We start from the raw sequence: 16,942 nt of genomic DNA on the forward strand, positions 1-16,942 counted from the left end.
ATAAGGCCACCCATCCTCTATCTTCCCTGTAATTAAGGTTAGGCATTGGTATTTGTGTTAATTTATAGCATTGATGTTGGGTAAATTTGTATGGTATGCAGGTGATTTGGGCCCTACAGGATGGAGTTATTTCTTGTAGACAGAAATTTCTCCTTAATCTGATGCGTACCCTCCTTTAGTGTTGTAATTACAGGGGTTTTTCGAAAATGACATGTATCATACCAGTTCACTTATTTTGAGTGTTTGCTATGCATGTTTGTATAAACCAGCTCTCCACACAGGGTACACCTCATCTCCTGCATAAGGAGATCCAAAGAGGAGTATAACAATGAATGATTAAAGAAAGCATCTTATTACTTGAAAGAAGCCTGGAAAATCGTTAAAAGTAATAATACCCTCAACTTCATCCTGACGCCATCTTATATTAATGGCATCAATGGTGGTATCATAAGTGACCCTACTAACATAGCAGATGCGATAGCGATCTAGCTTCACACTCCTTGTCTATATAAACGATGTGAGATGCCATAAAACATTTCTATTCCACATCTAGGTTTAACCTATCCAGTTACATGTTGGTTGTTGGGAAATCATGAAGTATACTCTCTATGGTTACATTTGATTTACTTTTAATGAACTTATTAATAAAAAAATGAAAACAAATGTAGGATAAAAAATACCGATGTGGCTGATCAGAATATTAAAATTAGACAAAACCGGCATAAAGCCAGCGTTTGAGGGTTCAATTGGAGAATGTTAGAAAGAAAGGGGGAAACTGTATGGACTTAGAAAAGCTAAATAAACGAATAAATAAATAAATATTAAAGAAAACCTTTGAGTACGATAACTGATAACCCAAGGCAAGGGCTCGAGTCCAGCCTCGAATGTCCTTATTGTGCCCACACTGGTGAATCTGCCCCTGATTATAAGCCATCAGCTTATCGGGAGACCAATAATTGTACGGAACACAAATGAGGTCTAGCGAACAAAAATGGAGATACCTACGATCCCTGCAATTGATTGATCAGTGTCGTTGAATTACCCATGTAGGAAGATCCTATCATTTTACATTCACCAAACGAAGAATAAAATATGGTAGCTCTATTAGCGTTTCGTAAAATCTTATCACCTTGGCAAATGATAAATAAATTAACGATAACAATGTAAATGAAAGAGGACAATGTTTCTACCACCAAGTGTACCACATAGGCTATAAATATATAACAGTTCATGGTACTATATTACGGTTATTACAAAGTATTGACTAAGGTGAAAATCAGAACCTATAGAGGTGGGAACGGCAGAAATTATATGTAAATTGAATAGAAATATAAACGATAAGTGATGGGTATATAATTCATTCCAATTTCGTAGCACAAAATAACAAATGAAGAACAAAATAAGGTGCAACTTGTTTGGGAACAAATGAGTACCCATCGTATCCCTGCTCCGGAATCAGGCGGAGGGTGTCTGACAAGTTTTATATCTGTCATTTTGCACAATTTAGTTTAATTTAAACTATTCAAAATGGATCCAAGTTTGTTAAGAGAGAGGGAATTATTCAAGAAGAGGGCATTGTCAACCCCCACGTAAGTGCTACATAATAATACATATATAATTAAATTGGCAGTACTTCTGACTAATGGTGCTAATTTTTTTGATAAACGTGCCTAATTATTGTTCCCGAATTTTATCATTCGTTTATAGGGTCGAGAAAAAGAAGAAAGATGAAAACTCTACACCCAAAGATGACAGCTCCAAAAGAAAAATGAAACCTCCCCCTACTCCAGCACCTAAAATGGATGTTGTTAGGTATATTAAATTTATGTAAATAAATATATGAATGAAATGATTTGTTTTAACATCATTCTTTTCATTCGTGAGATTTGAAATCCTGGGGAATAAAATATAAATCAAAGCTGACATGATCTGGAAATGAATATAATTCATGAGGTTTCGTGGATAGTTCTTTCTAACTGACGTAATCGATATTGTTCAGGGAAATTCTCGGGTGAAGAATGGGAATGAAGACTTAAGCTACCAAAACCATTTACCAATAAGCTCAAAACTTGAAAAACTGTAACCTACTTGCAATGCTTTGTGGCATAAGTTAAGTTTTGCGGTAGATGTTATAGTGAGATTTTCGCAATTCTTGTATTGGGCAATTTTAATTGTCATTCATTGTGATGCGATGTTTGATAAGTTAAGCCCATTCTTGGTTTGAAATTCGGGCACCACAAGGATATCAGGCTAATTTGATGTTGGTGATATCTAGGTAATGCAGTCAAGCAAAACAGTGGAACTCGGCTGAGGAATTCCCTTTTTTATATCTTATGATCTCTTATGCTGAAAACCTCTCCTTTAAGTATGTGTGATCTCCAAACTAGCCCTTCCCTGTTGACCTAACGTGTAACTTTCCAGTTATATTTATAGTGGTTTCAGAAGTCAAACCTTAGTCCAGTAAAATTTGATTCTTCAAATCCTATTTATAAATACACTGAATTAATGAACTTTGATAAGAGTACTCAATAGTACTCGCATAGAGTATAATAGTTAATCCTTCTAGTGGTTTCATTTTTCTTGTAGTTGTTTAAAAAATAATCAGTCATCATTCTCTGTAATGAGGAAACTGAATCAGTAATATTAATGTTGTATAATATTTCAGTTCTAGGCCATAAAAGATTTATTTGCATAAATAGTATTTGAACATGACATTTAGTTCTTTGGTGAAGTGGCACTATTTGTTAATGGGGTAATAAGCTAGTATTCTATTTTATTCTTTCTTAGTTACAAAACAATGACCGGAAGCTCCCAGTATAAATTTGGTGTGCTTGCCAAAATTGTTAAGCATATGAAAAGTAGACATCAGGAAGGGGATGATCATCCTTTGACACTTGATGAAATATTGGATGAGACCAATCAACTTGATATTGGATCCAAAGTTAAACAGGTAAGGCTTCTGAAAGACAATGAAAACATTATGTTGTGTGAGTTTGAATTGAAAGTTGTGATGGATGCAATGGAGCAGGAATATGATCATCTCTGCATGGCCATCCTCATGTTTGATTTCTCTACCAAGTGGCATTAAATTTCTGGTGGTGTCAAATGCTGACCGGGATCATTAACTTCCGAGTGCTAGGTGTGCAGTAATTATGCAATGCATAATGCTCCTGGAAGAAGTGTTTCTTGCTTACTTAAGCTTGGCTTTATAATATCGTATTAAGCCAAAGTTTAGCATTTACATCTGTTGCCAAAGCCAAAAATCAGTTTCGCAAATAGACTATTTAAGTTCAATCCCACCTTTTAAGTTCTCATCAGCTTAAAGATGGAATTATGATGGTTAGCATGTTGACAAGAGGATGTTAGTTGTTCCAATGATTAGAAAATTGTTTTAGTCAGTGATGTCATTGTAAATTAATTACTGGATTTAATATGGCATTTTAAAATTGGGCCTCAAGGTGGAAGATAGTGCTATGAACCTTATTTGGCTCTGGTAAAAATTCCTTGAGGAAATTAATAATAATAATAATACATTTATTTGTCCGGAGATTTTCTGCATTATGCAAGGTACTGGTAATAAGCCAAGTCTTTTGAAGAGAGGTTTACATGGTGCATTGCAAGGAGCATTGCTCATAATACGTATAATCCTCTTTTGGATTTTGAAGATTATGCCCACATGAGGAGAGGAACCCCAGAAGAGGATACTTAAAGTAACACGAGAATAAAATTCACCATAGTAAATGGATAGAAGGACCTCTAAATTTACAGAATACCTAATATTTCTAATAAGGAAGCATAGGGAGCTTAACTTGCTGCGTAATTTGAAAATATGTTCCTCCCAAGACATGTTTTTCTGCAGGATTACTCCCAGGAATTGGGTACTGGAATTTTGGGGAATGCTCACACCTTCTACGTCTACTGAGATTGCAGTGGAAACTTTGTTTTTATTGGTAAAATAAATCAGGCTGGACTTATTTATATTGGGTTTTAAGAAGTTATGAAGACACCATTAATTGAAAATCTGAGCTACTTCGGCTGCTCTTTCTGTCAAGCTGTCTACTGAGGAGGCTGACACAATGATATTTGTATCATCAGCATACAGTATTGGGTCTATCCCCTTAATGAACTTAAGCTTATCTGGGAGATCATTGATATAAATTAAAAATAAAATTGGACCAAGTACAGAACCCTGGGTAACACCCAAGGTTACTTCTCTACCAGGAGACACAAATTTGGAGCCATTTCTTGAGAGCTCAACGTACTGATGCCATTCACTTAGATAAGATTCAATCCATTTGTAGGGTGTGCCTCTTATGCCATAGCATTTCAGTTTATACAGGAGTAACTGATGATTGACGAAGTCAAAAGATTTACTGAAATCGAAAAATAATCCTAAAGTTTCAGTTCTATTATCCAATCCTGAAAGTATTTGATTCACCATGTGATATGTGGCTGTTGTAGTGGACCTTGTTTTCCTAAATCCATGTTGAGATGTGGATAATAGCTTATTTATCTCAAGATATGATACAAGACGTTGATAAAAAACTATTTCAAATATTTTCCCCAGCTGGTTTAACAGGGATATTGGTCTATAAGAATTCATTGCCATTTTGCAACCTTTCCCTTTGTATATTGGCACAATTTTTGCTGATTTAAGAGGGCTCGGGAAAATTCCAGTTTTTAGGGATTCATTAATTAAGAACAGCAGCTGATCCTTTATAGCATTAAACGACCTTTTTATGACTATCCCTGGGATGTCATCTAATGCAGGGCTAAATTTGTTAGGGAATTTATTGATTACGTTGGTCAGTTCCATGGCTGAACATGGGAATATATATAATGAATGGCATGAGTTAGGAATTTGAGAATAATTAGCTGAATTGACTGAAACTGTGGGATTTTGATGGGATAGAGAGAAATCATTCAGGATGGAGGCCATTTTAGAGTAATCTGATATAGCATGACCAGCAGAGTCCTGCAGTTGAAGATCTTGTACATGATGTCGACCCTTGGATTCGTTAATAATTTTCCAAATCTCTCTAGATTTATTGTCTGCATTGGTAAGTCTAAGGTTGTTGAAAGATTTTTTGGCATGCTGTAAGGTTTGGCGATAACTTTTCTTGAGTACTGAGTATTCTAGGCGATCTGCTGGATTTGATTTACTTTTGTAATACACTGCGGCATCTTTCATTTTCTTTGAAAGCCAACGAATTTCATCAGAGACCCACTGACTTTTGTAGTTAACAGAAGAGCTTTTGTTTTTTGTATGCTTCAGGACACGGGGAAAGCAGATTTCAAAGTAATGTAGATTGGGGGAATGGAAATATTCAAAGCTAAGGTCAAAGGACTTCAAGGAAAACAAATCGGACCACTCATGGGAATTTAATAAGTCACAAAAGGCGATCATATTCTGATCAGAGAAATACCTTTTGTAGTATTTTTTACTTTCTTTGGGTGTAGACACAGCAATTGTAGAAAGAAGTGGGTAGTGATCAGATAGGTGGGCATTAATGGTATTTGTTTGTACTAGATCAAGGTCGATATTAGTTGGTACATTATCTAAAACTGTTTGCGAACTAGCACTCACTCTAGTAGGTTCACCGTTGGTAGCATTGATGTTGAATGACGTCAGTAAATCCATGAATTCCTTTTTAGCTTTAGAATCGGCCGTAAAATTACAATTGAAGTCACCTGTAATTATTGTGCAAGGCTCATGGATTGACCTATGATTATTTCCAAGAGTTTTGTTAGTTTGGTCAGGAAAACGCAAAAGTCACTCTTAGGCGAACAATAAATAGACAGCACATAAAAAACAGTAGTATCCATTTTGAAGCAGGCAACACAGCATTCAAATGATTGTTCTTCATTGAGAAATTCGTATGGGTAACCAATGGGAATATGGGGAAAATATTCAGACAGTAGAATTAAAACACCACCATTTTTGTGAACTGTCCGGCAAAAGGCACTAGCGATGACATACCCAGGCACATGAAGAGAGTCAAGTTCACTCGCATTTAACCAATGTTCGTTGACACAGATCACATGGGGTTGGTACTCGTTTACTTGAACCTCGAGGTCCAGTAATTTATTACATATGCACTTAATGTTTATGTGCAAGAGCTTCGAAAAACGGGTTTTCCTTCCGGTGTTGGTTGGAGGCGTGGCTTTGAAAAAGAAAAATTACCCACGAACACATTTTTAGGCCAAAAGGCAGTATTACTGAGGGTTTTGCAAAAATCTTGGCGTATGGATACCCGAAACGATGTATAATTTCCGCGCGTTACCTTAAGTTGTTCGATCACCAGATCCGTTGAGGTATCAATCTCCGGGATTCCATCTTTTGCATAGTTTCCCAACTGGGTAACTGTTGCATTGGAGGTGAAGTTCCACACATGGAGATGAGAGAGACGAGGGATCCCAGAATGTAAAAATATATGGGGTTACATTTGATAGTTGTAAAAAAAAGGAATGTGGAATGTGCATGCAAATTATTGATATGGCACATATTAATAAGAGAATCGATGTCATATGTTATGATAGGAATGAAATGAAGACAAAAGAGTGTAGCTGATTGATTGAATTAGAATATAAGAAAAATCATTAATTGAAATTGGAACCTGAAAATGGCATTGCCATTTGTGTGCAGATATGGCATCAATTTTTGTATATATTCAACCCAATATCCTTACAACCACAATTAATTTAATATGATATTAAAATTATTATATGATATTATATTATTATTATTATCATGACTGACTATGTTCCCTTGACCTTTATTAATTTAGCTACGGCAAGTACCTGGAATATCTTTTTTGCACACATCATTTTACTATTTTTAATAGATTAAGGTTCAATTCTCAATACCTGACTCCAGAATGCATAAATATATTTTTAATCTCAAAATTTAACTCAACCTAGGGTGAATCTTGCTTAGTTCAATATTATCTAATCCTTAAGTATTTCAGATGCTGCAAACTACATAATGATGATCTACTCTTAAGAAAGATGTTTTTCCTTGTCAGTCCTAACTGATCAAATACATGAATTAGTAAAATGATGACTCGCCATCTGTTGTCATGTTATGTATCATTAGTTGTATATTATCAATTGCTTCTTCTCATTGAGTGCGTGAAACCCTACTTTGTGCCTTTGTTCTGGATAATGTGCAATTCATGATTTTCATAATCATTGTTTTCAGGACATATTTTCATTTTAGAATAGAGGGCCTCAAGTGTATGTGGCTACAATCTCCACTCCTACTTATTTTACATTGTTTTCCCAATGATATGACTTTGATTTTAGTGATGCGCAAAGAAGCTTATCAGTTGACAAAAACATTGCAGATATATATGAAGTTTCCCTTCTAATTGCTTGATGGAAAACGGGATATGAATGATTTGTTGTAATACTTGCCACAGTAATGGTTTCACTGTGAACAATTTGTCCATGTGGATGGAGTTTCTTTGATTACATTTTTCAATTCTTGTTTAGATCTTATCTTGTCATTAGTTACCACTTAACCAATTACTGTTTTGTTTTTTACCATAGCTGATTTTATGGCTCTCTGATATACTTAACACTTTCAGGCTTCACTTCATGGGATTGTTAGATCTCCACATTAAATGTGCTTGTAATTTTCCACAGACCTTATTGTAAGGTATGACGCACCGACTTGCGGCATCGTCAGGTACAAGTCACACATACAGCTGTTGAATATATACCTTCGGACTGAGGAGAGGGAGGGGGGGTTTGGGTTTTCCGGGACTTAAAAAGTCGGTGGTTGTGGTTTTTTGGGTGAAGGAAATGAGAGGCGGTGGCACTTTGGTTATTTCTAAGCATTGGCTGTGGTCCGGGTTTATGGGAGGGACGGATGGCTACTTAGAACCATTAGATTTGTGGACTTTAGAGGGGAGAGGGGTGGCTATGTAGGAGGGGGAGTTGGAAGTTGAGGTCCAGTTCCTTGGATAGGAAAGGTTGAGCATATAATTTTGTGTAACTCCCCCCTCACCTTCTCCTTTGTCGAAAGGGTGTTTATTCAACAGCTGTATGTTTAACTTATACACGATGATGCCACAAGTCGGTGGAATGCATAATGGTCCTCTGTTCATGTTAATCATGTTTTATGCATGTGTGTTTCAGTGGCTTTTGACTGAGGCTTTGTCCAACAATCCAAAATTAGAAGTCACACCGGATGGACGCTATCTTTTCCGTGCAACGTACAGAATACGTGATCGCAAGTCTTTGCTGCGTCTCCTAAAACAACATGACCTCAAAGGAATGGGTGGTATACTCTTAGAAGATGTACAAGAATCTTTACCACACTGTGAAAAGGCACTTAAGGTAAGCATTTTTTTGATTATTAACTATGTTGCATGATCTTAAATCCTGACGTATTGTTTGAATCTGGATTCCATTAATGCATACTTTATGTAGGTTTTCAAGTTGGTAAAACTCACAATTAGAAAAACATGATTAATTTTTGGAATGAATGAATGCTTTAATTTTATTTCAAATTTTGGTTTTTAGATCCTTCAAAATGAATTGATATATGTAACTCGACCAATAGATAAGAAGAAAATCCTTTTTTATAATGATAAAACGGCCAATTTTTATGTTGAAGAAGACTTTGTAAAATTATGGAGAGCAGTCGCTGTTGAGAGCATGGATGATCAGAAAATTGAAGAATATTTGGAGAAACAGGTTTGTGTTATTTCTCCTTTTTTGTTATAATCACGTGAATGTTGTTGAAAGATAATCTAGCAATAATTAATTACTAATCTTTAATGTTTTATTCACTGTATTTTCATAAATATTTTTATTTCCTTCTCTCTTATGGTAAGGAGCATTTACATTGGCAATTATTTATGTTCTAAACTATTAATGTTATATTTTTACTTTTTTCATTTTTTGTCATCTTTCAGCAAACATTAAATCATCTGTGGAAGTCGGATATTATGTTTACATAATTTTCAGATTGTATAGTAATTAAGATAATTCATATTTGTATGCTTAGCTTTAATAATTTGACTACTCTTATGGCTAGCATTAAGTAATTAGTAATATTATAAGTAAATTGGATCATTCATAAGCCTTTTCCTGATTTTTCTTTAGTTTGAGATTGGTTAAATGATGCTTTAAAGTAATCCGGACCAATGTAATTGCCATTTCAGGGGATTCGTTCAATGCAAGATCATGGCCAAAAGAAGGCAATAGCTCCACTGAAGAGGAAGAAGCCCAACCAGAGGCGGAACAAAAACAAGAAGCCCCGTGATAATGAGCATCTGGCAGATGTTTTGGAGAATTATGAAGACAAGTGAATGTGGTGCCATCAGTGAAAATGAAAAAAAATTTCCAGTATTTTTTGTACATTTGACGTGTGTTGTTCTGTATTGGTTTAATTATGATATTTTGATTATTTACTGATTGCTTTCTGAAAGTAATCAAATATTTAAAAATGCCTGTCGTCTTGATGAATTTCAGTGTCATATATTTTGTAAATATTTTGTTTCTGGTGTGGAATAAAGATTAACAAATTTTTCCTGATTTTTAATCTGATAGGAATGTGTTTTTTAGGTTTTGTTTAAAAGAAGGTAAAAAAACTTGGAATTAGTTATGGTTTCACCTGCAGTTACCTTAAGTAAATAATCAAGCAACTTGAGAAGGTTTTCGTGTGATGCGGTGAAATTGAAATGGAAATTTAAGTACAATATTTTACCTGATAAGAATTGGCAGGATGATATCTCTGTGTGCATTCACCTTTGTTGCCCATTTATAGATTATTTAATAATTTTCAGGTTTTATTTGTTTATATGTTTCTAGAGGCAAAATAGTACTATGGTTCTGCAAAAGTTACTTCTTATTTTCTTTTGTTGACACTGTGGTATGTATAGCATAATTTCCTTCACGTTTTCATTTCTGGGCGGTTTTTAATGATAGGATAAATTAACTCTCTGTAATTATTATAATGAGTATTCTACTGTTTAATTTTGGTTTTGCATGTATGTACGTACATGGCGGGAATCAAGATGGTGCGGGGGCTAATGTACGGGCTTCCCACCCAGAGGGGATTCAAATCCCAGCGGTGATTTCAGTATTTCAATATTTTTCCAATATTCGATCCCTACTTGAGGTGCTTTGTGGAGGGTACTTTGAGTGAGTACGCCACCCGTCGGATGGGATGTTAAGCTGCGGACCCCTTGGTGCCTTTCGTAAAGAGTAGGCTAATGCCGATGCCGGGTTTCTCTCCACCCTTCATCCTTTCCCGTCCATCCCCTATGGCGCAAATGACCTCAGCTGTCGGTCGCCTCCCCTCAAAACTACTACTACTACGTACATGGTCTGAACATGTCTTCATTTCTATGCATTGCTTAGCAAGAGATACTCTGACACCGCACACTGCTACAAACTTCTTTATTTCCTCATCCATTCTGTCCAACATGCCTATCCTTTTTCTTCCCCTACCTTGCCTGCCTTATGTTTTCTTCTCTATCTCAGTTTTCAACACACCTTCCGCATTTGAATTTGTCTGCAACCTCCTTTCCTTTGGATTTCTCCCAATAATTCTCTTTCCCAAAATACCAGTTAACTTCTACCTGGTCGTCCTTTTCATATTTACTGTTCTTATAGTTTAGTTTGCGGCTTTCAGTATCTATTTTTTTCATATCTTCCCATCTTTTAGGTAACAGAGGAACAGGATATAAATTATGAAATAGAGGGTTCAGTGCTAACTACGGCCAATTAAGTTAAAAATTTGGGAGTAGTTCTAACACCACGCCCATGGGGAGCACATATTGGGACAATATGTGGATCCACTTAAAAGAAACTCTGCTTCATTAAATGTGTGGTGGGGAAATGCAATGAGAAAGTGAAAGAGAAGTGTTATTTTGTTCTAGTTGGGCCTTATTTTGAACATGCTGCAAGTATTTGGGATCCTTGGTAAAAATTTGGCAAAAAGAGATAAGAGTCTAGAGAAAATCCACCAGATTGGTGAAAACATGCCATAAGAAGAAGATGAGTGTGACAGGCCTTTTAGGGGAATTGGGCTGGGAGCCACTTGAGATACGAAGAGAACAAGCCAGACTTAGACTTTTAGTGAGGCTCAGAAGAAACGAGTTTAAAGATGACACAAAAGGAATTGTAATGGCCCCACCCTACTTGCGTAGATCAGACCACAAAGAGAAGGGAGACAGATGGAAGTACAGATAGATACAAATACTCATTCTTTCCCCGAACAATCAGAAGTCATAACAGTAAGAAACCAAAGACCCCATAGCAATATTTAAGAAATTTAATTTACGATTTGGGACAAGATTAAACATTGTGTAGACAAGGTATGTTTGTAGGTGCATGTGTGTGTTGGTTGATAGTATATGTATCCGCATGTGTGTGAGTTGTAAAGGTTTTTGCATGAACATATACAATTTCGTGTGTCAAGATTGGCACGAATCTGTGGATGGTGAATGCGGTTTTATTTTTAATTACAGGTGGTGACCTCACACCCTCCGCCACACGCCCTTTCTTTTGGGGCACAATGTAAATCTCCCTGTCATCACTTATAAATTCTTCTATTGCCTCTTGCTACTCTATTTTTGTTCCAGTTAATGCGTCTACATTCCATTTCCTCATCCATGTTCCCTGTTTTACTGTCTAAAAGTGGATGTTATTCATCATTGGTACTAAATTATGATATGAGCCCACTTCCTCTCCTGGAAACTGTGAATTGATGAAGCTGATCCTAAATTTGTGCCTAGTGTATGAATATATGTCGATATAATCTCTGTATCGGTGGGAATTCTCCTTTTATATTCTTGTTTATTGTAGTGTTTTAACCAAATTTTCATTATGATTAACCTCAGTCTCCCTCATAACTCTATTCCTTTCTTCCCAAAGTGATTCCTTGTTCTTAAACTGTAGTACCCTGCCTTATCCCTCCCTTCACCTACTCTTGTGTTCCAATCCCACATAACTATCAAATTTTTCCTTCCAGGCAAACCTGCACTAATTTCCTGTAATTTATCAGTTTGAAGCTTATTCCTACCTCCCCATGATTGCATGCTGGCTTGGATCTGAGTAATGACTAAGTTTGTTGGGTTCAACTGTTACTTCTAGTAATAATCTATCAGTTACTTGCTCTATGTGTGTTGCTTACTCTTCCTACCTTTTTCTTCAATAGTATTACTACCTATTGGTGGCTCTCTTCCCGTCCACTGTAATATGACTCTAATCTTCCTTCTATAATCCCTGGTATCCTTCCATCTCACATTCCTGACATGCATGTATGAATATTTCCTCTCTCTATCTCCTGTTTTATATTTTCTAATTTTCCTATCTTAAATGTCGTTCTGTCATTCCAAGTCCCTATTTTAGCTGGTTCAATCCTTATCTGCATCTTCTTCTCTGGCGTTGCTGTTGATTTTGTTTTGCAAGGATTATGTTATGAGTGTGGAAGACTTGCCCCTTCTTCTGCTGGCCATAGCAAGCATGAAATGTTTTATCAATGGAAAAGAATGGAACACAATTTTGTTACATTACATTGTCTGGTGATTGGTGGGAGGATAAGCATGAATTCATTGCTTACTCTTGCTCCATTCCTTGGTTCCTTGCGGAATAGTTTCCCCAACAATGTTTGTGGAGTCCAAGTCTCATGTAGTTGGATAAGCAGCTAGTTTCTAACAATACCTGCCTAAGTATGGGTTCTTTTGCAGTAGCCATTGTATTGCATATGGTTTTCAATGGTGTGTTAGCGTGAGTATGTGGGTGTTAATGGGATGTTCACTTCTTGAGAGAAAAGCAGAATAAATAGCTTTAAGTGAATGTGTTTAGTCTAATAATTTGGGCAAAGTCCAGGTTATCAAATTGACAGCATACATCCAGAGAATAGCTACTTGTGATGGCCACAACTCATAGACGGGATTTCTATAATGCTTCTATATAGTTAAATTTTGGCACATGAAAAAATTGCATTTTATGCCAGAGACCAGAAATACCTCATCAATGCTACAATATTTACCTATGGAATGGACAAGAATCTTTAATGTGGCCTCTAAGTTGATCACATCTTCTGAATTTCATGACTAAATTGCCCGAATTTATTACCAAAGTTGTTTTAATGAGGGATGTGCATAATTTGTAGAGCCCTACTGATGGGTAATAACTTGTAGGTGAATTGAGAGTGGAATCGATGCCCATTCTAATTTAAATTATCACTCCTGATTAATGGAAGCATGCTGTTAATACTTGTTAATGGCTCTGAAAACTTTGCGTTAAATGTAGACATTTTTTGACTCTCGATTGCTAGAGCTTGGGCTATTAAGTACAGTATTTGTGGAAAGAGCCTGGACCACTCGGGAAATTGCCACTTTACCGACAGAAAATTTAAGTAGAAAACAATATGGAAATATTTTCTTTCAATAGTATGTGTCAATGATAATGATAGTATTTGGACTGATTGATATGTTTGTCTGTATTGGGTTTTAATTGTTAATTGCATACAAAATGAACTGGGTCCTTCTCCTTGAGCTCAACACAAGCTATTTAATTAATTTTAAGGGCATATTTTTATTACTTGAGTTAATACTTGCGGATTTATTTAGACTCCAATTATGTACTTTTTTCTGCAAGAGATATGATGATGCATGGGGAATAGACTTATAGAGATAATACTACCCTTGGGAAGGTGTACAAATATATTGTTACAAAAATATAGAAATTTTATTAAATTTGAAGTTGAAGTTGGAATAGGTATGTAAATATCCTTATTATAATAAATTTCTTAATTTCAGATCGTTCTATATTTTTCCTTAGGCAAGTAAGAAAAACATAATTCATTGATGTGAAGTTGCTAATGAACAATCCTTAATAACAACTTTTACTGGATTCCCAGAATATTTTCACTTGACAAACAATTTTGGTGTTGTGTTGACTCACATTTCCTATGGTTAGGTTGGACATGCCTTCTATATTCCATGGATTCAATGTCACAGAAGCATATACTTCTTTGAGCACCGAGGATGTACATCGTGAGATGTTCAAGAAATTACTGTTCACACACTTTCATGGACGGCCCTTGGCTGCTTTTAAGGCTCTCCTAATCTCACCCTGACATAGCTTGAGCATACTCTGTTTCATATGTGGAGGGAAAAATTTCAATGGTAAGTTTATGCTCTCTGTTGTTGGGTATGGTTGAAGTGGTTAGCAGTTCCGTTCCTGTCAGTCTTTGGGCAAAGCACTATCACTCTTTCCTCGGGCATATGCCCTTGCCCCGAGGACTCTGCCGAGGAGAGATGGAGTGGACAGAGGTGGGCACACTGGAGATGGAGCCCTGCCCTGACCGGGCAGTGCACCGGTGGGAGGGAAACCCGGCGAAGCCAGCAGGCATGAGGAAGATATGGATGTGTTGAGTGCTGGGCTGCTGGCACTTGCAGTAGCTGCTGCTGCAGCGGCCAACAAGTTCCCGCTCCTTCCTTGTCGTTGCTGCTGGCGCCTTGCTGCCCAAACCTCCCTCACCACTTCATGGAATGCCTCTGCCACCTGGGTTACCTGTTCAGCAGCAGCCACTTCTCGAAACCAGCAGTCCCAATCCTTTGCGAGGATTTCACCTAGTTGAAAAGAATTTGACATTTTAGCAGAAGAGAAATGAAATTATGTAATTTGGAAGCACATTGGTCATTCTGAAATTCAGATTTTTTCAATCGGCAAGATGTTTATTTTTTATTTACCACTGATCAGATCACAACCAAATTTTGGCCTATTTTGTGGAATTACTAACATGAAATAGGCACGGTGGTAATCACAAGTACTCAAGCCCTAAGCAGAAGAGAACCCTCACAGGTGGGAATCCAACCCCCAACCTCTGGGTTAGAAGGATCTTAACCCACTATAGTCAATTCACAATGTATTATCATTCATTGGTTATGGTTGGTATTTTGTTTGTTTTTGTGCCAAGGATTAGTGTAACTTGGTTTTACCTCCCTCCAGGCAGACACAAGGAAGTGGTCTTCATCATGATTTCATTTTAGGAAAATGGAAAAACACTCATTTAACTGTTTTAATTGCAAAAACAACTGGCTTTAGCATTTGGCTATATTAAACACCAGCTGATAAAATAGCCACTTAAGGAAATAAGGTGTATTCAGTAAATAATGGGAAATAGAGTTATTTGGAAAGAAGCTTATTTATTGGTCTATATCAATGTTATCCCCTTCGAAGTGGTCTCGAGTAGATATTATACACTTATGCCAGTGCTTTTTCCAAACATCGAAACAATTCTGGCTTTTAGCTATACCAATGATTCAGTTGTAGATATCTCTCAACAATTCGTTTTTAATATCATCTATGCTTGTGAAACGACAGCCCTTGAAAGTTGTTCTCTTAATATTTAGGGATAGAAAATATCATATGGGGCCATGCCTAGCTGACATAGTGCTGTTTCTGGCCAAAAATTCACGTCAACAAGCTGTGAGCTGGTGCATAATCATGGTGGTGCAAAAGCGATTGCATTGTCACAACTTTGGACGATTTTTTCACATAGTTTCATGGAAACATAAGTGATTGTTTGAACTTGTGGTAAGAACTCGTGGTTCACTCTGCAAAGTTACATAATTCCCATTACTTTTGGAACGCACCTCATATACAGTCAATTATTATTATAATCGAGTAGCCAAAACATTTAGTTATACTTCTAAGTTTCTAGAGTTATTGAACGAAGCGCTTCTAAAATGAGACAACTTATTAAAACAATTTCCTTGTTTACTTGGTGACATTTGACTAAAAATAAGAAATTTGCCTCTCACCTTCTTCTGTGCTGACTTGACGCAAGTGTATCATATCACTCTTGTTTCCCACAAGAATGATTGGAGGTAATGGACGGGGCTCTGATAAAGCAAGGCATTTCTCACACACCTTTTGCCTCGTCTTTCTTGCAAAGTCGAAGGAAGATCGATCCGTGATAGAGTAGACAAGCAGCACACCATCTGCCCATGAAGCAGCTGAAGCTTCCGCTGAGTCAGTATCTTCAGGCTATGAGATTTAAGAAAATGCATATCACTGATTGACCACCATTCTCTTGGATTTTTTTTTTTAATGTAGACAAATTTAGTGGATCTTGTGATAGACTAAATTTAGGTACTGACTTTAGCCGTTGTAGACACCAAAATTATTGTTGCAGCTGAATTATTGTGAAGAAAAGTATTTGTGTATGTAAATGGTATTATAGACAAAGATGAGATTAATGAATATTAAATTGTCTGGACTATTTTAAAAGGGCAACTGACTTTAACTGTTGGGTTTCTCCTATAATAGCTAGCTATTTTCTGAACATAAACTTCTAGAGACACACTATCCATATCCGCAAACTGAATTTGTGGAATGTATTGTAATTAAAATATTTTGTCAACTGGATATGTAGTAAATTTGGCAAGTAGATATCCTTATTATAAAATTTGAAAATTTGATTTGTCACCCAACCCTTTTTCCCTAATTGCAGATATATATAGAGTTGAAATTGCACTGATGTGGCCATGGCGTCACAATTTGCTTTTCCAGCGGCTAGTTCTTGAACAGGTGTCTGTGATTGCCAAACAAGTATTTTCCGTTACTCCCTCTTCCACTTTTGCTTGCAATAGTTTTCTGTTTCAATGATAGAATTAAGAATTCTTCTCATATCTTACCTTCAATGTTTATATCAATGCAAATCAGCATTTATTGCATCATAATGTGATTCAATTTTGCCTGAAGAAGCCGCAGCATCAGAAAATTCATCAAAGAATGTGCTTTTAATGGTTCACTTTTACCCTCTATATATATGTTAAGATATATCTCATCAAACGTTTCTCAGCCCTATGAGGGGCAATACCAACACGGTGGTGGTGAAGAATGTTATGGTGGTAATGATGTTAGTCATGCCAATACTTCAATTGTTTTTCTAGCAGAGCATGCTCCA

At 36.4% G+C, this 16,942-nt stretch overlaps 2 protein-coding genes across 2 annotated transcripts in view; one reads left to right on the forward strand and one right to left on the reverse strand.

Moving 5' to 3' along the window:
- The first annotated feature begins 1,432 nt into the window (after positions 1 to 1,432).
- On the forward strand, positions 1,433 to 9,509 carry TfIIEbeta (transcription factor IIEbeta). Its single transcript, XM_071583734.1, has 6 exons — positions 1,433 to 1,589; positions 1,708 to 1,812; positions 2,788 to 2,950; positions 8,143 to 8,343; positions 8,530 to 8,703; positions 9,174 to 9,509. The coding sequence occupies exons 1-6, from the start codon at positions 1,528 to 1,530 to the stop codon at positions 9,318 to 9,320; spliced, it is 852 nt and encodes a 283-aa protein (XP_071439835.1). The 5' UTR covers positions 1,433 to 1,527; the 3' UTR covers positions 9,321 to 9,509.
- A 3,937-nt stretch (positions 9,510 to 13,446) lies between these two features.
- The window catches only part of LOC139686691 (ras-related and estrogen-regulated growth inhibitor), a 50,041-nt gene continuing 46,545 nt past the window's right edge, over positions 13,447 to 16,942 (reverse strand). The window contains exons 4-5 of the mRNA XM_071583728.1: positions 15,795 to 16,020; positions 13,447 to 14,600 (exon numbers count right to left, since the gene is read on the reverse strand). Of these exons, the coding sequence (XP_071439829.1) occupies positions 14,212 to 14,600; positions 15,795 to 16,020 (615 nt within the window). The 3' untranslated portion in view covers positions 13,447 to 14,211. The remainder of the gene's footprint in view (positions 14,601 to 15,794; positions 16,021 to 16,942) is intronic.

Source organism: Hetaerina americana, unplaced genomic scaffold (assembly GCF_022747635.1).
Source record: "Hetaerina americana unplaced genomic scaffold, ioHetAmer1.1.p SCAF_148, whole genome shotgun sequence".
Classification (NCBI taxonomy): domain Eukaryota; kingdom Metazoa; phylum Arthropoda; class Insecta; order Odonata; family Calopterygidae; genus Hetaerina; species Hetaerina americana.

Coding starts and splice junctions, on each gene's coding strand:
- TfIIEbeta (XM_071583734.1), top strand. CDS start 1,528: ATGGATCCAAGTTTGTTAAGAGAGAGGGAATTATTCAAGAAGAGGGCA. Junction 1,590..1,707: donor AGGGCATTGTCAACCCCCAC/GTAAGTGCTACA, acceptor ATTCGTTTATAG/GGTCGAGAAAAAGAAGAAAG. Junction 8,344..8,529: donor ACTGTGAAAAGGCACTTAAG/GTAAGCATTTTT, acceptor TTTGGTTTTTAG/ATCCTTCAAAATGAATTGAT.